The 27971-nt window shown below is 46.3% G+C and overlaps 1 protein-coding gene and 1 long non-coding RNA gene across 2 annotated transcripts in view; one reads left to right on the forward strand and one right to left on the reverse strand.

Moving 5' to 3' along the window:
• LOC147127768 (uncharacterized) overlaps positions 1–27502 on the forward strand; it is a 56473-nt gene extending 28971 nt beyond the window's left edge. Inside the window, exons 2-5 of the mRNA XM_086021591.1 lie at positions 13569–13631; positions 13724–13905; positions 19390–19460; positions 27330–27502. Of these exons, the coding sequence (XP_085877717.1) occupies positions 13569–13631; positions 13724–13905; positions 19390–19460; positions 27330–27502 (489 nt within the window). The remainder of the gene's footprint in view (positions 1–13568; positions 13632–13723; positions 13906–19389; positions 19461–27329) is intronic.
• Positions 139–2428, reverse strand: LOC147127770 (uncharacterized). The gene is made up of 3 exons (XR_015084199.1): positions 2362–2428; positions 2018–2047; positions 139–1692 (listed from the first exon to the last, which is right to left on the reverse strand). It is a non-coding gene; the product is annotated as an uncharacterized LOC147127770 (long non-coding RNA).
• Positions 27503–27971: the final 469 nt, after the last annotated feature.

Below are 27971 nucleotides of genomic sequence, written 5' to 3' on the forward strand. Positions count from 1 at the left end.
TTAAATGAAGTAATTTGAACTTGTGTTTTTTTTTTAAATTTCATTAACTTTTCACAATTTGTGAACATTACTACGAATTTATCTAAGGGCTATTTTTAACCACTATATTAATATCAAACTTATGAACTTGAATTGTTTTACAAGAGGGCTTTATTTAGAACCACCTGGAAATTCAATACAATAATGCAGCAGGTCCAAGATTTCTTCTGTAGGAGGCTCCTCTGTCTTCCACTTATGAATTGTATCAATGACACCTATCCACAATCTCAAACAGTCATACTCTCAATCACAGGTTTCAAACCCAAGGCCCGGGGGCTAGATCCGGCCCATGACATCATTTGATGTGGCCCGAACAGGCAAATCATGTGTGTTAACTTGACATGTTTCTTTCAAATTTTCTTCATTTTTTTACAGTACATATGAGCTATTGCAAGCATTTATTAATAATCCCTCCTTTACAATAAGGTGAAAAAGAGTTGAACAAACTATTTACTGGCTGATGATTTCAAAACGTGTTATTCGTCAATTTGTTGTGTATACTTGTTGATATAAGGCAATCATACGCTATGGCTTCACAGTTGTAACGGCCCTCCGAGGGACACCAAAACTGTCATGTGGCCCGCAACAAAAATGAGTTTGACACCCCTGCTCTAAAAAAAATCCCCTATGGCCAAAACCAGAGCGCTGTCAAAGGACACAAGAAACAAAATTATAGACCTTCTTTTGCAATAAACTCAGCAGGAAAAGGGTTTCTCACCAGTGTGTGTTCTTGTTTGAATTATTACGTGTCTCTTATTAGAGAATCTTTGGCCACAAACTGAGCAGGAAAATAGTTTCTCACCACTTTGTGATCTTGTGTGAGTTTTTACGCTTTTCCTATGAGAGTATCTTTGGTCACAGTCTGAGGAGGTAGATGGTTTCTCACCAGTGTGTATTCTTGTGTGAATTTTTGAGATGCTCTTACAAGAGAATCTGTGCTTACAAACCGAAGAGGAAAAATGTTTCTCACCCGTGTGTGTTCTTATGTGTACCCTTAAACTTCTCTTAAGAGAAAATCAATTACCACAGTCTGAGCAAGCAAAACGTTTCCCACCAGTGTGTGTTATTGTGTTTTTTGTCAAGTTCCCCTTCAGAGAGAATCTTTGACCACAAACTGAGTAGGCAAAAGGTTTCTCGCCATTGTGGGTTATGGTGTGCGTTTTTAAGCTTACCATCTGAGAGAATCTTTTACCATAAACTGAGCATGCAAACAGCTTTTCACCAGTGTGTGTTCTTCTGTGATTTTTTAAAGGTCCCTTGGTCAGAGAAAATTTCGCCACATTCCAAACAGGCAAACGGAGCTCTGAGGTTGTTTGCTTGGGATCCTCCCCAGTGGTCTCCATCACCTTCTGTTGTCATGTGTTGACTTGAGCTCCTGCTGTTTGGAGGCTCTGCCCCTCCGCTCTCGTCATCATCACTCTGCAAAGAGACACCAGCCAATGGAAACTTTGTGATATCCTTCTCCTTCTCTTTGATGTAGGGGGGTTCTTGTTTCTCCTCCTTGGTGTGGAGGTGCTCTTTCTGCTCCAGTTTGATGTGATGGTGCTGCTCCTCCTCTTTTTTAATGAGATGACATTCAGGCACCACCTTTCCTTTTGTGGCGGCTCTCGTCGTCTTCTATTTCCTCCTTAATATGAAGATCTTCATTGACATCTTGAAGACATAAGAAAAATAAACACACCAAGTTGGGAATGTCAAATCTCATGTTTTAACTTTCAGATTATTGTTTATATGTATACTTAATGTTTAATGTTACGTAAGGCTAGGGCTGTTTGATTTTGCCTAACAAGAAAATCCTGATTATTTTCTCTCAAACCCGATTTTACGATTTCTTTGTAAAATAAAAAATAATGAAAAATGAAGTATTTTGCATGTCTTTTATTTAAACTGAATTTTTCTTTCTTTGAACTCAAAATGCCAGTCAATTTAATTTAATACACACACAACAATCCATTGGGATTAACAGCATTTTACTTACACAATAGATTTCAGATCTGTTCTGTACCATCTGAAACGAAATCATCAACATGAGAGAAGGTAGACAGTCAATTCTGTCAACCAAACAGTCTGTCAGCAAGTCATTTTGCCAATCAGCTAGTGACTAGCCTTTCACCTTTCTCCCTGGTCTTACTTAAACATAAATCAATGATTAGTGCAAAACTGTCACTCAATAATACAATGCACTACGGATGCATTGTCATGGCCAGAGGTGACGCCTTTCAGACGTTGAGTTACTGGCTCACGGGTTGTATTGTACATGCGGGGCACATACTACTCTACAGATCTATGTTTGCCCGATTTATTAAATAAACGCTCACTTGCCTGAGCAAATAGTAGAATCGCCGGGAGCGCCGGTGTTGTAGTTTTTCTGGACTGCGCGCTCGTGGGAGGAAGCGGAAATGCAGAGGAAACTACGGTGGCTTAGATACACCAAAAATAAAAAATAAAAATCAAACGTGCCAATTTGAACGTTTTAACATCGTTTTATACAGAAATTTCGGTTTCGGTTCAAAATCGCTTAATCGAGCGAAGGCTATTACAATAAAAAGGTAATAAGGGTAATAGTGTTTATTTGGCAGATGATCGACCTAATAAGGCTAGTTTAATGTGTCCCCATTTTAATTAGAAAAAGAAATGTTACTGAAACACCATGTTCATTGAAAACTTGATTATCAGAGTTACAATTGGGGTTTGTGGTTTTTTTTTCGTGTCTCATGTTCGCATGGCTTTATGTTAACTATTTCATAAGAGTGGTCACAACAAATATTTGACATTTTTTAATCCAAGATACAAGTAGATAATTCTCTGTGATTTTTTTTGTGCTGCTTTTGCACCTGCACTTGATTTTTCACTAGCTAGTCATTATTATTATTATTATTATTATTATTATTATTATAACAGGCCTGATGTGTGAGCAAGTTTGATGACTTTTCTTGCATTATTTTACCCTGTTATCTGTTTCTTTTCAAGGCTGCTTCTTTTTCCCTAAAATGCGATTTGGGATTTTTCCTTGCCCAGTTGGGCATTTCAATCATGTGATGTCGCCAGTCATTGTCAACTGCGAGCCTATGAAGCCCTTTGAGACTTTTATCTGAGTTACAGTGATGCATATAAAATAACTTAACTTTTTGCTTGCAATTGCTGTAGGTTTTAAATCCTGTTTATTTTGGTAAGAGTACACACACCCATGGGAAAATAATCCCTTATACACATTATATTTTTCCAACTGTAGGGTATATATATACACACACACACACATTGTCAAGGGTTGTGATGACAATGTGCCATAAAAGGTGATGTAGTGATATCACAAAAGGTGGAACAAAAGTGCTATGAATAGTGTGATCTGATGTGATTCAATGTGTTGGGTTAAGTCCCAAGCAAATTTGACAAATTCTACTACTAAATTTAACCACCAGAATTCGCCAGACTTGACTAGACGTGAATTGGACATGAACTGTTTTAGCTTCACATAGTGTCACACAAACTTAACTTCGAGCTATGGTCTGCTTGCTTATTGTCAAGATGACACACGGGCACCTTGCGATGCTGAACGACATTGGGTGGCTCCGCCAACAGATGTTCTTTTGGGGAAGTGACAATGTCGATTTAGGGAAGTAGCCAGTGTCATTTTAAGTAAGTTCAAAAGGAACACTCTTGTAACTCTTAGGAGAGGGTCAACTTAGCATCTCAAACCTTTGTATTCCAAACTGTCTTAGTCCGAATTACATATAAGTGGAAATAGGCGACTTGATCACTCGACTATCCACCTAAAAGACGTTTGACGTTGTTGCGGGTCGTAAATGAATGGCGTAGTCAGAATATATGCACCAGTGTAATTTATGGTGCAAAATTCCAAAAGTGCAACATGGTAAATATTAAAAAAAAGTAAAAAAGAGTCAAAAATAGTATATACACATATATAAAAACACTGAATGTTCAGTTGATTGCAAACTTCTATTAACTTTCGTATAGTACCCTTCACTTCAGCACACTACACACACACACAAACACACACACTCCTCAAACCTTTAAAACAACACCTCGTATATATGCTTAGCCCCCTCCCCTCATCACATGGTACAATTAGACATTTATTTACTTTTATTTTGGCACAAAGGCATTTGAATCACATTTAATTATCATTATAATTCATATGTATTGTTTACTACCAAGTATTAAAAAAACATGTTATTTAATAAAGCAAAAACTTTCAGTCACCTGACCAGTGAAACGTGCAAAAAAAAAAACCTATTTAAGCGGCTCGTAAACTACACCCATGTTTTGACTTCCTTGACGTCGAGTCAGCGTGACTTAAAGCGGAAGTCAACCCAAGCTGCTCACAACGACCAATCACGGTTCAGATTCAGAAAACAGGTCAGCCCTGATTGGTCATTGTGAGCAGTTGTGATGTCATTTTCAGTCAACAGAAGACAAAATGGCCGCCCCGAGAGATGGCTAAAAATTTGTGCATTTTGTTGCTTAATTTATATTCCACAAACACAAAATTAATCCGAATGCCGTGTTTCATCTAGTGGGCCTGCTGGGAACATATTGTAATATTTGTAGCTTGTTTTGTGCATGTGCTGGCTGGGCCTATGAGTAGTGAGTGACGTCATAGCGAGAGGACGAGCCAGGTTAGGAGGGAAGTTGGGCTGAAAGTGTGTGGTATGATTGAGCGCATGGGCGTGAGTTGTGGCCACCAGCAGCTCTTGTGTGAATGTGTTCTTTTTTCCGTGACAATCTGTTATTAAAACGACGATCAGATTGCATCAGCGACTGTGTGCATCTTTGACCACTTCGAGGGGCATTACATTTGGTATCAGAAGTTTCGGATTCACTCGTCGCATGCTTTGAGGATGTTCGGCGATCCCCTTATTCGATGAAAGGTGAAAGAAAAAGCCGTGCCGTGCGTGATTAATATGCCTGAGTCAAGTTGCACCGAGTGCGGCCGCCATAACTCTGCTGTTCCGCACCAAGATGAGCGTGAGCCCGCCAAAACGGGGTTACGCTATGACAGAGCGACAGCTGTCGCCGCGGACGAGGATGTGAACGTGCATGGCGGTGCTCTGGGCCTCGCGTGGCCCGCTATGAAGGCACTTAAATTCTCCGGAAAGAGGAGTTGGGAGGCTTATAGAGCACAGTTTGAGTTGATGGCTAATGCCGCGGATTGGCCGAAGAAGACGAAAACGGTGCAGTTGGCGCTTTCGCTGACGGAGGATGCTATATCCTGTCTGCTGCTGCTCAGCCCCGAAGAGAGACTCGATTACAGTGCGCTGGTGGGTGCTTTGCAGAGGCGCTTTGGGGAGTTTAATTTGAGAGACTCCCTGCGCTGTGAGTTCAAGCACCGTGACCGACATCCGGGGGAGCCGCTCTGTTATCTCGTGCATGAGATCGAGAGCCTGGGTCGGCACACGTATGCTGGAATCACAAATGAGATACAAAATTAACTGATACGCGATCAGTTCATCCAAGCCCTCAGACCAGATGAGCTGTGGCTGCATGTCCAGCTTGCTCACCCGGCAGCCCTGGGAGAGGCGCTTGCTCTCGCCACGGAGAGGGAGATTGCAGCAAAGGGGCGCTGTAGACACTAAACTGTCCCGTTTCGGCAACGTCGTTCCCGGAAGGGGAGGAGCGCAGACCGGCATGGGTGGAGGAGCTGGTGTGTGCCATTAATACTCGCCCAGCACAACATGAGGATGGAAGTGGCCGACGTGCACGCCCTGTTGTCTGCTGGGGGTGTGGACAGCAAGGTCACCTTCTGCGGCGCTGCCCAAAGTTGCTAAATCAGCAGGGAAACGAAAAAGGGTCCATGTAGCCCAGATGACGCGGACCCCTCCAGTCGGAGGGGCAACCTGCATGTGCTGGCGCTATGTGCAGGGACCCCCATGTCCAGGATGAGACCGTTGTAACAGTGGGATGGACAGACGGCCAGCCCAGCCATGCCAGGGAATGTAACCCCGGGTTGCCTAGCAGAGAGCCGGGCAGAGGCGATACGGTTCATCTGGGAAAAGAACTGTGATGGCTTGGATGTCGAGCAGCGGGAGCAGCTGTGGCAGTTGCTGTGGGACTTTGAGAGCATTTTTGCCCTCAGTGAGAATGAGGTGGGCCTCACTCACTTGGTTGAGCACCACATCGACACCGGGGACGCGCGACCAGTTAAGGTGCGGCCCCGACGCCTGCCTCTGGCCCAGCAGGAGGCTGCGGATCAGGAGGTCCCTACCATGCTCGAGGCAAGAATTATAGAGCCTTCCGACAGCCCGTGGGCGTCTGGCGTGGTCATGGTTCCCAGAAAGAAAAGTACCAGACCGCGGTTCTGTGTGGACTACAGGCCGCTCAATAAAGTGACAAGGAAGGACTGCTACCCGCTCCCGCGGATAGATGAGACTTTGGATCTGGTCTCTGGGTCTGCGTGGTTCTCATCACTCAACCTGCGCAGTGGCTACTGGCAGGTCCCCCTCACCGCTGAGTCCAGAACCAAGACAGCGTTCTGCACCCCCCGAGGACACTGGCAGTTTAAAGTAATCAGTTTTGGACTCTGCAATGCACCAGGAATGTTCGAGCGCTTGATGGACACAGTGCTCTCGAACATTCCGCGGCAAAAGTGCTTGGTGTATTTGGACGATGTCCTCGTCCACGGTGAGTCCTTCCAGACTGCGTTGGAGTCTCTGAGGCTGGTGCTGGGTAGAATTGCTGCGGCTGGACTGAAACTGTACCCAGAAAAGTGCCACTTTATGAGGCGAGAGGTGGAGTTCCTGGGTCACCGAGTGAATGGAGACGGCATCAGCACACTGGAGGAGAAGGTCAGCGCTATCAAAGACTGGCCAGCCCCAAAAGATCAGAACCAGCTTAAGAGCTTTTTGGAGCTTTCCTCATATTACAGACGGTTCGTGAGAGGATTTTCTTGCATTGGGCGCCCTTGTTCCGGGTTCTTCAGGACAACCAACCCTTTTTGTGGACGCCGGACTGTCAGGAGGCATTTTTCAGCATGAAAAATGCCCTCATCAATGCTCCTGTTCTCACTCCACCTGATCCAGCCTTGTCTTTTGTGCTGGATACGGACGCTAGCAATGTCGGCATGGGGGCGGTGTTGTCACAGGTGGGGCCAGAAGGTGATCGAGTGGTGGCCTACTTCAGCCGTATTTTCAATAAGAGTGAACGACGATACTGGGTCACCAGTTGTAAACTGCTGGCAGTTGTTTTGGCTGCGCGTCATTTCAAGTACTACCTATGCGGTGTTCTGTTCACCATCAGGACGGATCATGCTGCGCTGCAGTGGTTGATGTCGTTCAGGGAACCAGAAGGCCAAGTGGCACGGTGGCTGGAGGAGCTGCAGGCGTTCCACTTTAAGATAAGATAAGATAAGATAAGAACGCCTTTATTGATCCCACAGTGGGGAAATTTTCATTGTTACAGTAGCAAAGATATAGGTCACACAGGGGCGGCGGCATAATGTGGCCATTAATGTATAACATTGACGGCAAACATTTAGAATCAAACCTATGTAGATATACGCAGTAACATGTGTATATACACATGTGTATACACACCAACCTACATCTACATAAAAAATATGAGGAACACTCATTTCGGCCTGTACATAGTACAGAGGAAAAAATACTCTAAGTGACAGTGCTGCAGTGCTGTAGTGAAATGTAAGGAACAGCATTGGATAAAAATAAAACTAGACTAACAGTAGTGGGGAATGTTGAGTATTGCACGGTATTACAGTAGTGGGGAATATTGGGCATTGCACGATATGAGCTCAGGTGCAGGACTGCACAATTGCACTAATGACCGCCAGTTTGTAGAGACTACACAATGTTCTTGTTAAAGGGTCTGACAGCAGCAGGCAAGAAGGAACGGCGGAATCTCTCCTTTGCACAGCGAGGGTGTAACAGTCTGTCACTGAAGGTGCTGTGGAGTGCTGTTAGGGTGCCCTGGAGGGGGTGGTCCGGGTTGCCCAGCATTGATGACAGCTTGGCCAACATTCTCCTGTCCCCCACCGAGTCCACAGAGTCCAGGGAGCAGCCCAGGACAGAGCCGGCCCTCCTGACCAGTTTGTCCAGCCGCTTCTTGTCCCGGGCCGAGACGCCGCCTGCCCAGGTGACCACTCCCTGGAAGATGACCGATGCAACCACCGAGTCATAAAAGTTCCTGAGGAGTGTCCCCTGAACCCCAAAAGACCTCAGTCTCCTGAGCAGGAAGAGTCTGCTCTGACTCTTCCTATAGAGGGCGTCTGTGTTGTCGCACCAGTCCAGTTTATTGTTCAGATGAACACCCAGGTACTTGTAAGTTGAGACTCTCTCAACATCTGTTCCCCGGATATTCACTGGTGCAGGTGAAGAGTGCTGGCGCCTACCGAAATCCACCACCATTTCTTTGGATTTCCCCGCATTGATCAGGAGGCGGTTCTGCTGGCACCAGTCCACAAAACCCTGAGTAAGTTCTCTGTACTCCCGATCATCTCCGCCTGTGATGAGGCCGACAATCGCAGAGTCGTCAGAGAACTTCTGCAGGTGACAGGTAGGGGTGTTGTAGTTGAAGTCCGAGGTGTAGAGGGTGAACAGGAAGGGAGCCAAGACAGTTCCCTGTGGGGCCCCCGTGCTGCAGAGGAGCACGTCAGACACACAGTCCTGTGTCCTCACATACTGTGGCCGGTTTGTGAGGTAGTCCTGGATCCATGTGGTGAGGTGGTGCGCCACCCCCGCCCGCTCCAGCTTGTCTCCCAGTAGGGTGGGCTGGATGGTGTTGAAAGCACTGGAGAAATCAAAGAACATGATCCTCACAGTGCTCCCCGCCTTCTCCAGGTGGGAGAGTGAAGTGTGGAGGAGGTAGATGATGGCATCATCCACACTGATGCCAGGCTGGTATGCGAACTGGAATGGGTCCATTGAGGAGCTCACCAGGGGGCGCAGGTGGACAAGGACCAGTCTCTCCAGGGTCTTCATCAGGTGAGACGTCAGCGCCACTGGTCTGAAGCTGTTGAGCTCCTTCGGGTGGGGGGTCTTTGGCACCGGGACCAGGCAGGATGTTTTCCATAGCTGGGGGACCCTGCCCAGCTTCAGGCTCAGGTTGAACATGTGCTGGACAATTCCACACAGCTGGTCTGCGCAGGATTTGAGGAGCTGGGGGCTGATGCCATCTGGACCCGCTGCCTTCCTCGCCTTCATCTTCTTCAGCTGGTTCCTCATCTGAGATGTTGTGAAGGCCAAGGCTGGGCAGGAGGGAGTGGTGGCTATCTGGTGTAGCTGGGAGCTGGAGACTGTGGAGAAAAGAGGGGAGGGGGTGACACGCCCAGCAGGAGGAGTAGGTGGAGACTGCAGCAGGAGAGACTGAGTGGAGGCAGGCATCTGATCGAACCTATTGAAAAAGAGATTCAGCTCATTTGCCCACTGCAGGTCCCCCCCAGTCCGGGTCTTGGGTTGTCCGTGGCCTGAGATGGTCTTCAGGCCCCTCCAGACTCCCCTGGCGTTATTCTGCAGCAGCTGCTCCTCCATCCTCTTCCTGTAGGACCTTTTCCCCTCTCTGATCCTCCTCCTCAGCTGGCGCTGCACAGTCCTCCGCTCCTCTATGTTGCCTGACGCAAAAGCCCTCCTCTTCTCCTTCAGGAGAGCTTTTATGTCTGGTGTGATCCAGGGTTTGTTGTTGGAGAAACACCTTACTGTCCTGGTGGGTATGGTGTTCTCCATGCAGAAATTTATATAGTCTGTAACAGTGTCCGTTAGACTACTAATGTCTTCCCCGTGAGCATCGCTGAATACTTCCCACACAGTTGTGCTGAAGCAGTCCTTTAAGGCCTCCTCGGCCTCTCCAGACCATCTCTGAACCGTGCGGGTCACAGCTGGCTGCCTGCGGACCAGAGGTTTGTACACAGACTGGAGAGCCACCAGGTTGTGATCAGCTTTGCCCAGCGGGGGGAGGGGCAGTGATGTGTATGCCTCCTTGGTGTTGGCATAGAAAAGGTCCAGTGTTTTATTGTCTCTGGTGTGGCAGGTGACATACTGTGTGAATGAAGGCAGAGAGGAGGAAGGGGAGGCATGATTGAAGTCACCAGAGATGAGTACCAGGGCATTTGGGTGCTGTGTTTGTAGCCTGCTCACTGCTGCAGTAAAGACATCACAGGCTGTGTCGCTGCTGGCAGCTGGTGGGACGTAGACGGTCACCGCGATCACGTGACTAAACTCTCGCGGGATGTAGAATGGCCTCATGCCAACAGCTAGCAGCTCAATATCCCTGCTGCAAAGCTGCTCCTTAATCGTGATGTGCCCAGGATTACACCATCTATCGTTCACAAACACAGCCAGCCCTCCTCCTTTCCTCTTTCCACTCTCCAGCGTCCTGTCCGCGCGTATGATTTGAAAGCCGTCCAATTCTACGACCGCGTTCGGCGTTAGCGTTGTTAGCCACGACTCCGTGAATAGCATCAGGCTAGCCTCCCGGAAGTCCCTCTCGTGCCGGGTAAGCGCCGCTAGCTCGTCCATCTTGTTGGGGAGCGATCTAACATTCCCCATGATAACAGACGGGAGGACGGGATGGTATCGTCTCCTCCTTTCGCGGCGTTTAACCCCCGCACGAGATCCCCGTCTCTTCCTCCTCAGCTCACGGGGGATATCGGGTCTCGCCCCGGGAGCCGGCGCATGGTTAGCACGGAGTGCTAACAGCTGATTCCGGCTGTAAACAATGGGGGCTCGGCTCCGAGCCAAGTCGCCGGACACGATCGCGCAAAAAATAGCCATCAGCAGCAGCAAGAATACCGCAGTTTGGGTGTCCATTGCTACGCAAGTTACGACTATCAATTATACAAAAAAGGTATGAGGTAGAGTAATATTAAAGAACAAAAACACACGAAAAGGCTCACCGATGAGCCGGAGTTACTGTAGCGGGCTGCCACTCGCGCGGCGCCGGAAGTCGGAACCTACTCAAGATTTGTGAAGTTTGCCAAACTGACTCCCACAAGATCAGAAGATGTCATCGTGCACCTAAAGTCAATCTTTTCTAGACATGGTATTCCAGAACTTTTCTACAGTGATAATGGACCTCAGTTCTCGAGCCAACAGTTCTCTTTGCTGCAGCATATGGTTTCAAACGTGTAACCAGCAGTCCATAGTTTGCGCAAAGCAATGGAGAGACCGAACGTCCTGTCCAGACAGTTAAAAGACTCCTGAGGAAAGCGGCAGACCCATATCTTGCACTTTTATCTTATAGAGCGACCCCATTGGCTAATGGGTATAGCCCAGCACAGTTATTGATGGGACACAGACTTCGCACGCCAGTACCCCAGCTACCATCTTTACTCGTTCCCGGCCTGCCAGACAAGGCCACGGTGGAGTCTCGGGCGAGGGAGATGAGATTAAAGAACAGTATTATGTACAACAGGAGACATCGCGTGAGAGACCTTCCTCAACTTTCGTCAGGACAACCAGTGTGGATCAAGGACACCAAAAGTGAAGGGACAATTATTTCATCTCATTCCACACCCCGTTCATATGTAGTGGAGAGTCCTTCAGGAGCCATCAGGAGGAATAGGCATCATCTACTGCCATTTCCTGAAATCACATCAAATGTACAAATGTCAACTACACCAAACAGACCATCAGAGGGCGCTCCGTCCATTCTAAATCAATCTGAGAATGCAGCTGAGACTCAAAAGACAGTTGTTCCAGGTCTTGTTACGAGTCGTTGACAAGCCACAAAGACTAGACTTATAAAAGTAATTGAGGCTGTTTGAAAAAAAAAAGTTAGGATACGTATGTTCCATAGCATCTAAGAAAAAAAATTGTTTTGTTTTGTTTTTCATGTAAGAAGAATGTTAATTCAAGCCTGCATTCATTTCAGAAAAAGGTGGATGTAGTGTTACCTGTTTTAAGTACATTCTGTTGTATTTTGAAAGGCTAACCGAAAGTGCCTATGTTTGGAGGCGGCATGTGAAATGACAGAGAAAATAAATGGTTCATGTTGCTCAAGACCAGAGTTGGGGTAGAGTAGCCAAAAAAATTTACTCAAGTAAAAGTACTGTTATTTCAGAATAATAGAAGTAAAAAGTAGTCATCCAAATAATTACTTGAGTAAAAGTAAAAATGTACTGTGAAAAAACTACTGAAGTACTGAGTAACTGTCGCAACGCCTCATTTTTTATTTTTTTTAAAACAACCATTCAATCAGACGAAAATACAAAATAATCATCTTCAGGCAAATTAAAGTCCATCCAATCAATAAAATGAATAACATTTAATTAAAGAATATCTTAAAATAATCTTAAGGTAAATAATAGTATAAATAAAAGAAATGAATTAAGCATAAATAGCACAAAATTTCAGCTTAAAAATAAAAAAAAATTACCTTTTTTTTTAACAGGCTTCGCAGGCAGAACAAGGTAGCCCATGAACTCGTATAAACTGTGCGTGCATTTCATTCTGTATGTATGTGACAAAGCAACCAAAACAAACATTTCACTCAGTGATGTCTTTTAAGCTTTAACAATAGTTGGCTCTCAAGGTTCTTGCAGTGAAGCTGTGATCATTTAGCAGTGTGCAGGACTCCAGCATGACTGAAAAATCTCTCACAGGCTGCAAATGCAGAAATTTTCGATCCGTTTCATCCGAAAACAACTCTTTCCCGCAGCTGAAGTTGAATATGATCACGTGACGAGACTGCCATACGGCTACGTTTGATTGGTGAAGCACAGTCACATGATAGAGCCTGGCACAGGTCTCTGACAAAATAAATGCGCCTTCCTGAGAGAGAGAGAGAGAGCGACAGAGAGAGACAGAGACGTACGTATGCGGAGGGGATTTAAGTAACGGGTTCAATGTAGCCTAATGTAGCGGAGTAAGAGTACAGTTTCTTCTTCACAAATCTACTCAAGTAAAAGTAAAAAGTATAGTGATTTAAAACTACTCCTAGAAGTACAACATTTCCCCAAACTTACTCAAGTAAATGTAACAGAGTAACATTTACGACAGTAGCCTCCCACTAGAAAGAGTGGGACAACGGCGACCGGTCGCAGTCGCCCCTTGCAGCCAACGGCGACCGGTCGCAGTCGCCCCTTGCAGCCAACAAGGACGCCTTGGCGTCCTACTCTCACCTCTTTCCGGAAATGTCCATGGCCGTCCGGCATCGAACGATGACCATGAGTGGTCGGTGGTCAGGGAGATGGAAGAGCGTCTCGTAGGGATCTGGGAGTTTTCTCACAAAACTTTCTGTCCCCTATATGAGGCCACTGATGAGCAGCGTCGAGCGTAAGTTGCGTTTGTTGCATATGGGAAGGTGAAAACTGCTCACTGGTTAACTTGTGCATTTTTTGTTGGCGGTTTCTGTATGTAGGTTGGTTTTGTGGACTACATGAGACGTAGAAAGATGGGACGGCCTGGCTCATATATGTATGTTTTAAACGCCTACGTTGTCGGAAGAGACAACGAGGCAACATATACATGGTGTCTGGCCCAAGTTCAGGTAAACGACCGCCCCCCCAGTGGGGCTAAATGGCCCCAAATTTTTATCAGGTGCGCATTTGCATCTCTTTACAGGCACAAGTGAGCAGCCGTCTCTTCTCTTGCTGTTTGAAACAGTCACGGAGATGGAGTCTCAGCGTGAGTGACTTGAACGTGTCAGTAGCACAAATGCAGTGACAAAGAAATTAAAGTGAGGAGTGAAGTAACTTTATTTCACTTTTTCTTGCCAGAGTCTCGGACTTCATCTGCGGCCACCAGTGCCACCGCCACGTCACCTGCTCCCGCAGGGCACGTCGCCCCCATGGTCGCGTGGGTCCGTGGCAACACGTTGCCCCAGCCACAGCCACCGGCGCAGCAGCGGGTCCTCCCAAAGGGCTGGCTCGCCACACTGCCCAAGAGCGCGCAGGAGTGGGTGGGTCAAGCTCTTTATGTCAGAGCGGCCAGTGGAAAAGCGGTCCTCACCTCTTGACTCCAGCTCTGGTGGGAGCCCCCAAGCCTGACGGCATTAATTCACACAGTCCCCCGTCTCCTACAAACAGTTCTTCCACGCAAAGTTGTGTTTGTGGGCAATTGGTTTCCCTTTCATTAGTAACAAGTGGTTTGGTGTTAAGGCTTCAAGGTCATTTGGGTCCTCTGATAGTTTTGTGATGGGACGATCATTGAGCACTGCTTCAGTTTCACACAATACAGTATGGAAACCTTCATCGTCTAATGTTTGCTGACGAAGCACAGAACTCAAAACCTTTTTCATCATCCGTATGAGACGCTCCCAGTTGCCACCATAATGTGATCCAGATGGTGGGTTAAAATTCCACTTAATTCCTCTTTGTGCTAAAACCTTTCCAATTTGGGTATGATTTAACGCAAACAAAGCTTCTCTTAGTTTCTTTCTGCTCCTACAAAATTCGTTCCATTATCCGATCTCATCTGTGAAACTTATCCTCTTCGAGAGATGAATCTTCGCAGTGCATTGACGCATTAATCTGTGTCTAAGGAGTAAGCCACTTCCAGGTGTACAGCTCTACTTGAGCTCTCCTTGTCATGCAAGTGAACACCACTCCATACCTTTTTACAACACTGCACCCTCTTTTCACATAAATCGGACCTAAATAGTCTACTCCAACATTAGTGAATGGCGGTAGATCCTGAACAACTCTCTCCTCAGGTAAAGTTGTGCCATTTTTTTGTTCATTCATCTTTCCTCCGTAGAGTTTACAGAACTGGCATTTTGCGATGACCTTCCTTGCTGCAGAAACTCCATTGGTGATCCCAAATTTTCTCCTTGCTGTAGAAAGGATGTTATTTCTGCCTCCATGACCAAGCTGTAGGTGGAAATGATGGAGAATAAGGTGGGAGACATGCTGGTCCTTTGATAGGATGAGGGGATGCTTTATGTCCCCGGGGATTGCTTCTTTGCTCAGTCATCCCCCAACATGAAGTAGTCCATCTTTTAGCGTCTTCCAGCTCTTCCGGAGGGATCCCAAGGCGTTCCCAGGCAAGCCGGGAGACATAGTCTCTCCAGCGTGTTCTCGGTGGCCCTTGGTGTCTCCTGCCGGTGGGACATGCCCGGAACACCTCACCAGGGAGGCGTCCAGGAGGCATCCTAATCAGATGCCCGAGCCACCTCAACTGGCTCCTCTCAATGCGGAGGAGCAGCAGCTCGACTCTGAGTCCCTCCCGGATGGCCGAACTTCTCACCCTATCTCTAAGGGAGAGCCCGGACACCCTGCAAAGGAAACCCATTTCGGCCGCTTGTATCCGAGATCTTGTTCTTTCGGTCATGACCATAGGTGAGAGTAGGAACGTAGATCGAAACGGTAAATTGAGAGCTTTGCCTTTCGGCTGAGCTCCTTCTTCACCACGGCAGACCGATACAGGGTCCGCATCACAGCAGACGCTGCACCGATCCGCCTGTCGATCTCCCGTTCCATCTTACACTCACTCCTGAACAAGACCCCAAAATACTTGAACTCCTCCACTTGGGGCAGAATCCCATCCCCGACCCGGAGAGGGCACGCCACCCTTTTCCGACTGAGGACCATGGTCTCAGATTTGGAGGTGCTGATTTTCATTATGACCGTTTCACACTTGGCTGCGAACCGCTCCAGCGAGAGTTGGAGATCGCAGCTTGAAGAAGGCAACAGTACCACATCATCTGCAAAAAGCAGAGATGCAATACTGAGGACACCAAACCGGACCCCCTCGATGCCTCGGCTGTGCCTAGAAATTCTGTCCATAAAAGTTATGAACAGAATCGGTGACAACGGGCAGCCTTGGCGGAGTCCAACACTCACTGGAAACGAATCCGATTTACTGCCGGCAATGCAGACCAAACTCTGACATTGGTGGTACAGGGACCGGACAGCCCTTATCAGGGGGCTCGGTACCCCGTACTCCCGAAGCACCCCCCACAGAACTCCCAGAGGGACGCCGTCGAATGCCTTCTCCAAGTCCACAAAACACATGTAGACTGGTTGGGCGAACTCCCATGCACCCTCGAGGACCCTGCTTAGGGTGTAGAGCTGGTCCACTGTTCCACGGCCGGGACGAAAACCACATTGCTCCTCCTGAATCCGGGATTCGAGGACTGGTACCAGAACCCAAGCTGTGTGTGGAGGTGAGCCCGACTATATCTAGTCGAAACCTCTCAGCCTCACACACCAGCTCGGACTCCTTCCCTGCCAGAGAGGTGACATTCCATGTCCCAAGAGCTAGTTTTTGTTGCCGGGGATCGGACCGCCAAGGTCCCTGTCTTCTGCTGCCGCCCAGCTCACACGGCACCCGACCCCATTGGCCCCTCCCACCAGTGGTGAGCCCATGGGAAGGGGGACCCACATTTCCTTCTCAGGCTGAGCCCGGCTGGGCCCCATGGGTGCGGGCCCGGCCACCAGGCGCTCGCCATCGAGCCCCACCTCCAGGCCTGGCTCCAGAAGGGGGCCCGGTGACCCGCGTCTGGGCGAGGGAAAACGTGATCCATTCATTATATTCATCATAAGGGGTCATTTTGAGCCGTGCTTAGTCTGGTCCCTTACCTAGGACCTGTTTGCCATGGGTGACCCTACCAGGGGCATAAAGCCCCAGACAACTTAGATCCTAGGATCATTGGGGCGCGCAAACCCCCCCACCACGATAAGGTGACGGTGACTGCAACTTTTAACCTTTGCCAATTTGAGACAAAGTTTATTAATTGAGAAGTGTCATTTGACAACTGTTGTATTGATCCTGAGGTTCCCTTTTGGGTCATCTGCGGATGCATACTGCATACGGATTGAGAGAAACTGAATTGGGTTTGTATTTAGCCCCTTTGTCAAAGTATGACTCCATACCATCAAAGTGCTTGGATGCAATGCTGCTTCTGCTGCTGTTGCTGGCCTGTAACACTGCCAGCCTAGCACTAGCAACAGCGATCTCAGTGTCTAAAGCAAGCTGTTCCTTTTTTCTCTCCAAAAGATGTTGATCCTCTAGAGCATGCTTTTCCTTTAAAGCAGCAGCGCGTGCCAAAAGTCCAGCCTTTTGAGCCTCTGCTTTTATTCTCTGCGAAGATGTGGAGGATTTGCTGGTCGAGGAGGAACTGGCTGAGGAACCTTTGCGATGTAATCGCTTCCTGGAAGATGATGAAGGAACGTTTGAAATACTATCGTGAGGTCCAATCTGGATTTCCTCTTCCTCATAACCAGTAGAAGCAGGTTTAATTTCAGACTCCTCGCCATGTATATATCCGTTATCCCTTTTTATTATGGGCTTTAGCTTTAATTTTTGTTTCTTTGTTGCTCACATCAAGCGCTTCACCATTTTTGCCATGGTTATCAAACCCACCTTGAACATATTTCTCATTTTGTTCAGTGTCATGAACCACAGTGGCTGTTCAATCAGCCTGGTTTTCATCCAACCACAAAATTGTGGCTTTGATACATAGTTCTGATTTCTGTAGTAGATGAGGAAAGGGAGGCACTGAACTACTACGTCTCAAATGTTCCTTATATAGATAATTTGGGAGAAGTTGGAGCCAATTCAAGGATGAGTATAGTGCTAAACTGACACAAATATTCACCATAAATCAAGTGAAACACCTCATTCTGATTGCTGTAGTAGGTGGCAAAGCAAAGCCTCTAACTACTACACCTCAAATTGTATTTTTATAGGTTATTTTGGAGACATTGTGTCAATTTTGGATACCATCACGCATAAAATTTGTGGACGGTCCCTAACTCTAACTGAATATCGAACGTCAGAATGTCAAGCCAACTTTTTCTCGCTCTGAAAGCGAAGCTAGTGGCTACTACACTACTTCCTGTGCTTCCTGCAGCGCGAACCAATGGCTGAAAAGCGGAAAAATTGAAAATTTAATATAGAAACTGGAAATACGGAAATTCGAACCCTTTCCAGAAAACTCCACATATTTTGTAGTTTATTTCTACAAGGGGCGTTAAAACGAATATCCTATTTTTGTTTCGAAAATTGAAAATACAACCCTCAATTTGTTTTTTGGCTTGCGTTTCACAATTAAAAATAGAATGAACAATGAACAATGGTTCGGATCCGTGTACCTTACGTTCATTCTATTTATAATTTTGAAACACAAATCAAAAAACAAATTTAGGGTTGTATTTTCGTTTCATTTTTGAAACAAAATTAGGATATTCATTTTAACGCCCCTTTTAAAAATAAACTACAAAATATGTGGAGTTTTCTGGAAAGGGCTCGAATTTCCGTGTTTCCAGTTTCAATATTACATTTTCAATTTTTACGCTTTTCAGCCTTTTATTTGCACTGCAGGAAGCACAGGAAGTAGTGTAGTAACCACTAGCTACGCTTTCAGAGCGAGAAAAAGTTGGCTTGACATTCTGACGTTCGATACAGTATTCAGTTAGAGTTAGAGACCATCCACAAATTTTGTGCGTAATGGTATCAAAAATTGACAAAACTTCTCCAAAATGACCAATATAAAATACAATTTGAGGTGTAGTGTTAGACCTCAATTGTAATAAAATGGTAGAAATGTTCGCATGCGAGAATTAAGTGGGACTATTTCTCTTATTAAGTGTCCTTAGGTTTCGAGGGACACCATTGTGTTGGTAGCTGTAAGTGCGGGCTCCACTAAATAGACGAGACCGAGACGGCTCCGAATTGAAGGGCTCGCAATTGTTTATTTTACAGTCAAAACAGTCAAAACAGTAACTCCCTTGGCCACAAGAGGGTGCTCAGGGTTGGCGCATGCATTTAGTCTCTACCTGTTCTACCATAACAACTATGTCACCCAGACTTCAAATTTTTGCCAAACTGAATCTACTTCTGTTAGCGCTGCCGTTAAAGACAGGCTAAAGTACTGCTTCCGGATAAAGAACCTTTGGTCACTTTGTAATCGAGATTTTAAAATATAAGATAAGATAAGATAAGAATGCCTTTATTGATCCCACAGTGGGGAAATTTTCATTGTTACAGCAGCAAAGATATAGGTCACACAGGGACGGCGGCATAATGTAGCCATTAATTCAGGATCAAACCTATGTAAATATACGCAGTAACATGTGTATATACATATTTCCGGTTCCGGCGCCGCGCGAGTGGCAGCCCGCTACAGTAGCTCCGGCTCATCGGTGAGCCTTTTCGTGTGTTTTTGTTCCTTAATATTACTCTACCTCATACCTTTTTCATATAGTTGATAGTCGTAACTTGCGTAGCAATGGACACCCAAAATGCGGTATTCTTGCTGCTGCCATCTCAGGCCACGGACAACCCAAGACCCGGACTGGGGGGGACCTGCAGTGGGCAAATGAGCTGAATCTCTTTTTCAATAGGTTCGATCAGATGCCTGCCTCCACTCAGTCTCTCCTGCTGCAGTCTCCACCTACTCCTCCTGCTGGGCGTGTCACCCCCTCCCCTCTTTTCTCCACAGTCTCCAGCTCCCAGCTACACCAGATAGCCACCACTCCTTCCTGTCCAGCCTTGGCCTTCACAACATCTCAGGTGAGGAACCAGCTGAAGAAGATGAAGGCGAGGAAGGCAGCGGGTCCAGATGGCATCAGCCCCCAGCTCCTCAAATCCTGCGCAGACCAGCTGTGTGGAATTGTCCAGCACATGTTCAACCTGAGCCTGAAGCTGGGCAGGGTCCCCCAGCTATGGAAAACATCCTGCCTGGTCCCGGTGCCAAAGACCCCCCACCCGAAGGAGCTCAACAGCTTCAGACCAGTGGCGCTGACGTCTCACCTGATGAAGACCCTGGAGAGACTGGTCCTTGTCCACCTGCGCCCCTTGGTGAGCTCCTCAATGGACCCACTCCAGTTCGCATATCAGCCTGGCATCAGTGTGGATGATGCCATCATTTACCTCCTCCACACTTCACTCTCCCACCTGGAGAAGGCGGGGAGCACTGTGAGGATCATGTTCTTTGATTTCTCCAGTGCTTTCAACACCATCCAGCCCACCCTACTGGGAGACAAGCTGGAGCGGGCGGGGGTGGCCCACCACCTCACCACATGGATCCAGGACTACCTCACAAACCGGCCACAGTATGTGAGGACACAGGACTGTGTGTCTGACGTGCTCCTCTGTAGCACGGGGGCCCCACAGGGAACTGTCTTGACTCCCTTCCTGTTCACCCTCTACACCTCGGACTTCAACTACAACACCCCTACCTGTCACCTGCAGAAGTTCTCTGACGACTCTGCGATTGTCGGCCTCATCACAGGCGGAGATGATCGGGAGTACAGAGAACTTACTCAGGGTTTTGTGGACTGGTGCCAGCAGAACCGCCTCCTGATCAATGCGGGTAAATCCAAAGAAATGGTGGTGGATTTCGGTAGGCGCCAGCACTCTTCACCTGCACCAGTGAATATCCGGGGAACAGATGTTGAGAAAGTCTCAACTTACAAGTACCTGGGTGTTCATCTGAACAATAAACTGGACTGGTGCGACAACACAGACGCCCTCTATAGGAAGAGTCAGAGCAGACTCTTCCTACTCAGGAGACTGAGGTCTTTTGGGGTTCAGGGGACACTCCTCAGGAACCTTTATGACTCGGTGGTTGCATCGGTCATCTTCCAGGGAGTGGTCACCTGGGCAGGCGGCGTCTCGGCCTGGGACAAGAAGCGGCTGGACAAACTGGTCAGGAGGGCCGGCTCTGTCCTGGGCTGCTCCCTGGACTCTGTGGACTCGGTGGGGGACAGGAGGATGTTGGCCAAGCTGTCATCAATGCTGGCCACCCCTCACCACCCCTCCAGGGCACCCTAACAGCACTCCACAGCTCCTTCAGTGACAGACTGTTACACCCTCGCTGTGCAAAGGAGAGATTCCGCCGTTCCTTCTTGCCTGCTGCTGTCAGACTCTTTAACAAGAACATTGTGTAGTCTCTACAAACTGGCGGACATTAGTGCAATTGTGCAGTCCTGCACCTGAGCTCATATCGTGCAATACCCAATATTCCCCACTACTGTAATACCGTGCAATACTCAACATTCCCCACTACTGTTAGTCTAGTTTTATTTTTATCCATTGCTGTCCCTTACATTTCACTACAGCACTGCAGCACTGTCACTTACTTAGAGTATTTTTCCTCTGTACTATGTAAAAGCCAAAATGAGTGTTCCGCATACTTTTTATGTAGATGTATGTTGGTGTGTATATACATAAGATAAGAATGCCTTTATTGATCCCACAGTGGGGAAATTTTCATTGTTACAGCAGCAAAGATATAGGTCACACAGGGACGGCGGCATTATGTGGCCATTAATGTGTAACATTGACGGCAAACATTTAGGATCAAACCTATGTCAATATACGCAGTAACATGTGTATATACACATGTATATACACACCAACCTACATCTACATAAAAAGTATGCGGAACACTCATTTTGGCTTTTACATAGTACAGAGGAAAAATACTCTAAGTAAGTGACAGTGCTGCAGTGCTGTAGTGAAATGTAAGGGACAGCAATGGATAAAAATAAAACTAGACTAACAGTAGTGGGGAATGTTGAGTATTGCACGGTATTACAGTAGTGGGGAATATTGGGTATTGCACGATATGAGCTCAGGTGCAGGACTGCACAATTGCACTAATGTCCGCCAGTTTGTAGAGACTACACAATGTTCTTGTTAAAGAGTCTGACAGCAGCAGGCAAGAAGGAACGGCGGAATCTCTCCTTTGCACAGCGAGGGTGTAACAGTCTGTCACTGAAAGAGCTGTGGAGTGCTGTTAGGGTGCCCCGGAGGGGGTCGTCCGGGTTACATCCCTGCAATTTCGCATTTTGGATGAACATATTTTGGATTCTTCGCATTTATCTGGGAATACAAAAAATAACAACAAGAAAACGATATATAATCCAATTTAATAGCTATATTTTTATGCACAATGGCTCGTATTTTATTTTCTAAACCAGCTCCAATTATTGAAAAACGAAAAACATCCCGTTTTTTGTTTTCAGATTTGCGTGCCTAAATTGGAAATAGAATGAACGGAAGGTACACGGACCTATGTGCTGCTCAATTTGTTGGTGGTAGCTGGTTTAAAGAATAAAATGCGAGCCATTCTGCATAAAAATATAGCCATTAAATTGGATTCTGTGTCGTTTTTCTATTGTTATCTGTTGTATTCCCAGATAAACGCGAAGAATCCAATATATGTTAATCCAAAATGCGAAATTGACAGACCCGTGTACTTCACGTTCATTCCATTTTTAATTGTGAAACGCAAATCAAAAAACAAACTTAGGGTTGTATTTTCAATTTTCATTTTTAAAACAATAATAGGATAACCATTTTAACGGCCCTTTTAAAAATAAACTACAAAATATGAGGAGTTTTCGGGAACTGGCGCGAATTTCCGTATTTCCAGTTTCAGTGTTACATTTTTGTGGATAAAATCGCCAGAATATTCCAGGTGCGTCACACTTTTATTCCATTTTCTTGGAGAACGAAAGATTGTTATCACATAGCTAGTGCATGGCTAGCCGAACCATTAAGCTCTCACTGTAATACCGTAAATAATATAACAGTAATATGATATATACAAAATCCTGTGCTTTGTGTCTTCGAACTACTAAGAAACTATCGTGAGGGCCAATTCCACTTTATAATTCAAATATTATCTGTAAGCCTTGCAGATCACAACATTGTTTTCTATCTAGACATTCCAGAGTGTTTGTATGTGTGCGCGTGAGGGGGGTGGTTAATCGATTAATAATAATAAAGATTAATCAATAGAAAAACGTTTGGTAGACTACATGTAACATTTATCTGATGATTTTGTTTTCCGAAGGTGTATGCTCCTAGCCTGTATATAACTGATGATGAAAATGTGGCAATATTCCCGGGGTCGGCTGGACATTTCAGCTACCTGGACCTAACACCTCATGGCCCCTATGAGATTCATGGGGATGATATTGGTCTACCGATTACTGAACAGACTCCAGGTCCGAACCGGTTCCAGTTCAACCGTACAGCACAGCCCACTGCTGCTCTTGGGTCACCTGCTCAGGCCGTAGCTCCCACTTCTCCCCCCCCCCGAGCAAGCATGAGTAACATCTTCCAAAGGTACCACCAATTTCCTCAGTTCACATTGGACTAGCAAGCTGCATCTGAATAAATCAGCATCATTGTATTTATTTTCTGAGTTCTTTGTAACCAAGATCATTTAGAAATGTAATGCAGACTGTGTTTTGGATAGAATTGAATTTTCATTGCTGAGCTCAGCCAGGGAAAACTGAAGCCTGCTCGTATGGTTGTATTCAGATTGTTTGAGTTTGAAGCCACAATCACAGGTATCCTTGCAAAAGTACACGATGCCCTGCAGACTGATGACCCTCTCATCTTGACTGATGCCCAAGGAAATGAGATTGTGGACTCCGAAGGAACAAGAGGTAAGCCCACCACCCTAATGAGTCTAAATGGTTCAGAGAACGGATGGATGGGTAGTTTGCTAATTTGATGATCAACTAAGTCTCATTGCCTTCAATGATGTGCTTCCTATGTGTGTTTTTTTAAATTATTTTTTTAATATACGTACTGTTCAGCTGCGGATATGCTCTTATTATACTGTGTCTATAGTATATGTCTATATTAATTGATTTTCTTCCTCTCTCATGAGGCTCCAAGTATTGGAAGCAAAAGGCAAAAAAGATTCTTGCTGTCCCAGAGCAGATCTTCCATGAGTTTCAGCAAGGAACAAAAGCAAAGAAACTGAGGTAAACATTTGAGTTAATTCATAGCCAACTAATAGTGTTTTGTCTTCCATTTTGTTCTAAATACTGAAGGGTTTTATTATTAGTTTGTGAAGACAAATACATGTATGGCTAGTGAAGGGTTTTATTATTAGTTTGTGAAGATATCTAAATGTATGTTAACCATTTATTAATGATTCAAAGTTGTATTACAAATGAGTAGAAGTAGAGCTGTTTCAAGGTTGCAGTATCAGGGGAGCGGATGTATCAGAGGAACACAATGTGTGGGCGGTTTGATGGTACCAGGTGCCGCCAGTGAAAAACAGGGAGACAAAGGCGGGGGCCACAGTTTCTCTGAAGGCCCCGGCCTCTTGGAATGCAGATAACTTGGTGTTTTCAGGAGCTACAACCCAGCGAGTCATGTGCACAAGAAAAGGCGTCATCTGAGACGGCGGGGAAAAGAGAACCAATCAGCATCCAATCAGCATCTGAAGAAATATATTGCAGATATATTGCAGATACCGGCCTCTTGGAATGCAGATAACTTGTTTTCAGGAGCTACAACCCAGCGAGTCATGTGCACAAGAAAAGGCGTCATCTGAGACGGCGGGGAAAAGAGAACCAATCAGCATCTGAAGAAATATATTGCAGATACCATGTAACTAATGAAAGGATAGTGGCTAGTGTTTTTGGTGTGTTTAATTTGCATATTGTTTTCTATAACTGTTCGGGGCAACTCGGGTGTGGTGTCGCTCTCTGATGGCCACAGGAGCGCACAGATCTGTATTAAGAGGGAACCGAGCCCCCGATACTGTATTACTTTTTGCTGTTAGGAATAAAATCTCGGTGATTCGGCTGATTGACTTTCTGGTCTTCTCTCTTACGGAACGAGCATGCATAATTGTTAGGTAAGGTGAAGCTAAGGTTAATGTCGGTTCAAATAATAAATATATGGTAAGTAATTTGGAGTCAGATAATTAGGGTAGGTATCGTGATTTAGACCTTAAACCTAACAATTTTCTGGTGACCCTGACGTGATCCTAAGGGAGAATTTCGGCGGACTTCAGGACACCAATCGGAGTCTGGGACTCTGTCTCCAAGGTCTGGGACCTTTTGTTGAATTGTGTGACGTGCTGACAGCTGGCCATTGGTGTGACACTTCCTTTCTCGCGAGATCAACGAAAAGGTAAGCAGAATACCTGTTGTCTATTCAAAATTCTGCATATTGGCTGATTTATAAATCTGAGGGAAGTGTTGTGTCAATTGTTGGTTTGTCATATTATACGGTAGTGAAGTCTGGGACTTACGTATAACATTTGTGATAGGATTATACGGTAGTGAAGTCTGGGACTTACGTCCAACCTTTGTGATAAAAGTGTATGATAGTGAAGTCTGGGACTTGCATACACTGTGTTGAATAGGTCAGGGACCTAATACTTCGTCGTGGTGGACAACTACAGTGACGACTGTAGTTAAATAACTGGAGTGTAGTGAGATCTTCGGGAGAAGTGAGGCCTCCCAAAAATAAATTGGTGAATACGTAATCCTTCTGTGAGAGAGTTGATTGCTAACAGTGATCCAAAATGAGTGACAAAGGGGTAAAGAATGAATGTGATGTTGAAAGTGATAGGGACAGGAATGAATGGGATGAAATAGAAGGAATCAATGCTGAATTGGAAGCGCAAATATTGAGTGGAATTGAATGTAACAAAGTTAAATGAGAAAGAATAAAATACCGTCGTGCATTTGCTAACTTGCAGACGGATAAATTGTTTAGTGGTTTTTCTGCCCCCCAGGATTTGGAACGTTTGGCCAAACTACGCATAAAGGAAACGGAGATCAAAAACGAAAAGGAAAAATTGAAAGTATCGAAGGGAGATGCAGGGTGGCGTAAAAAATCTAAAATAGAAAAACAAATTGGAGAGTAACAGGAGCTTAGGCGAGTTGTACATAATTTGGGCATCGCAGCGACAGCACTTTGTATTGTCAAGACAAATAAAGATGTACCAAAAGCTGACATAGACAAAGGAAACACTGATATCGTCAAAGCCTCAGTGTTGAAGGAGGAGGAAGTAAAAGCGGCAAGCATTTACCCCTCTTTGGAGTCTAAGCCAAGCGCCCCACTCATGCAGGTTACTCACACTCAACCCCCACCATATGGCGATGCGGAAATGATGGCTCCTGTGGTGACATTGGGTGGCCGTGTGGTGATGGACATTGATGGTGAGAGTGAGCGGGCAGACACTAGTGTGTCCAATTGATAGAGCAGGCACTGAACAGAGAAAAGAGACGTGTGTTTACAGGACATGAGGCGGAAAGAAGTAGAGTAATTACGTCTACGCCATCCACCTCAAAACAGATAACACTTGACTCAGTAATAGGAAGTCGATAAAGAGGTGACAAGGTACCAGAAAGTGTATTGTTGAGAAGTCAAGATAATGATTGGGAGAGTAAATATGAGGATGTTGGTGGAACGTTGAGACAGCAAGAGAACATAATGTTGAGATTGGTGACTGGCCAGAGGTGTCAGGGGAACTCAGCGGCCAGAAGAAAGGACAAGCTGAGACAAGAAGACGAAGATAGTGAGAATGAGGAAGATAACACAGATAGCGCAGCAGAGACAGATGTTGAAGGAAGTCAATAGAAGTGAGAAGAGAAACAGGGAAAGATGATGAGGGTGGCTGTGTGTGGCTATGATTTAAGAGGGAAAAAGCATCAGATGGTACAAAAAGAAAAGGGTGAGGTCATGTGTCCTATGGTAATTACGGCAAGGGGTGTTCATTATGAGCCTGTGGTGTTACGTGATTTAACGGCAATGATGGAAAAAATGCCCCCACTCCACAAAGGAGGAAAGGCATGGTTGTCTAAATTTTTGGCACTCATGAGGGGACAAAGCTGCGCTCTGGGTGATATTTGTCAAATGTTGGCTGGTGCTTGTTCATAGGTCCAGATTGGGGCACTGGAGGAGGCGGCTGGTACCTCCCATTTGGGTGGGGACACACCGCTTCCCCATGTGGCAGCTCAGCTTTTCCAACAAATCAAGCTGACTTTTCCTCAGCCAACTGACTTGGCACCTGCAATGTTTCCATATGACCGCAAGATGTCTCCCGCACAGCATTATTTGACATGTGTGGAGAATTGGATTGAGTCTACAGGGAAACACCCTGGTTTGTCGGCGGAAGCAGAAACACTCTTCCGCACAGCTATTAGATGGATTACCATCAGAGGTCAAAAAGACACTGATGAGTGATCCAGATATTTTGGTGTGTCCAGAACAAAGGTTTAAGCGCCATTTGATGCATCATTTCCGTGCATTTTCTGAGGAACAAGCTAAAACTGAAAGTGAAGAAAATAATCTAGCCAAGCAGCTGCTCAAAATGCAGCTAGCTAAAATGCATGGTGAGGACAAAGCTGAAAAGAGTAAGAAAAAGGAAGTGCAGATGTTTCAAACTCCAGTGGCGGCTGGTAGGGGGCGTGGTCAGTTCCGTGGTGGATACAGGGGAAGGGGAGGGAATACCCTGCCACAGCAACGAGGATTCCACCCGCTGGGGACATGCTTTTTGTGTGGGGATCCAAACCACTGGGCCAGAGAGTGCCCTAACAACCCCAATGGCGGGTCCCATTTTGCCTCCCGCGGAAGAGGGACACATTTGCCCCCACGACCCATCCCACCCAGCGGTCCTGTCCAACCTGGAGGGAACCGTCTATGGCAGGTGCCCCAGCAACCAGGGGCCCAACCACAGGGAGGTCAATACTATCAAAGTATTGATCAGTGGGATGGACAATACGAATAGGGAGGCCTGGGAAGCTCGGGAAGCAGTGGCCAGGCAGAGCCCATGCTTCAACTAACAGTGGCAAATCAACCCGTCGAGATGCTAATGGACACGGGCGCAACATACTCTTCCATTGATTTGCCACTGCCTAAAGCAGCACTGTCCCCTCGCAGTACAACGCTGGTCGGCTTCTCGGGACAACCACAGACTCTGCCTTTCACAAAACCTCTTGAGACACGAATCAACAAAACTGGACAGCATTTATGGCATGAATACATTCACGCCACAGGAACCCCCATTAATTTAATGGCGAGAGACATGTTGATGGCAGTCAAAGCACAAATTATGTGTGGACCAAAAGGACTTACAGTCACGTTTCCGGACGGGCAGACCATTCAGTGTCAACAGGCGTTGCGAACTCATGGCCAATGGCTAATGGCCCCGCTTCCAGCGGAAAACAACACTGCAACCATATATTGGGTCCATTTGAATCCAGAGACTCCATTTGGCGGTGGTGTCTTTTCTACTTTCCTCATGTGGAAACC

The sequence above is a fragment of the Filicampus tigris genome, chromosome 21, assembly GCF_054856515.1.
Source record: "Filicampus tigris isolate MCC_2025a chromosome 21, RoL_Ftig_1.0, whole genome shotgun sequence".
In the NCBI taxonomy this organism is placed as follows: domain Eukaryota; kingdom Metazoa; phylum Chordata; class Actinopteri; order Syngnathiformes; family Syngnathidae; genus Filicampus; species Filicampus tigris.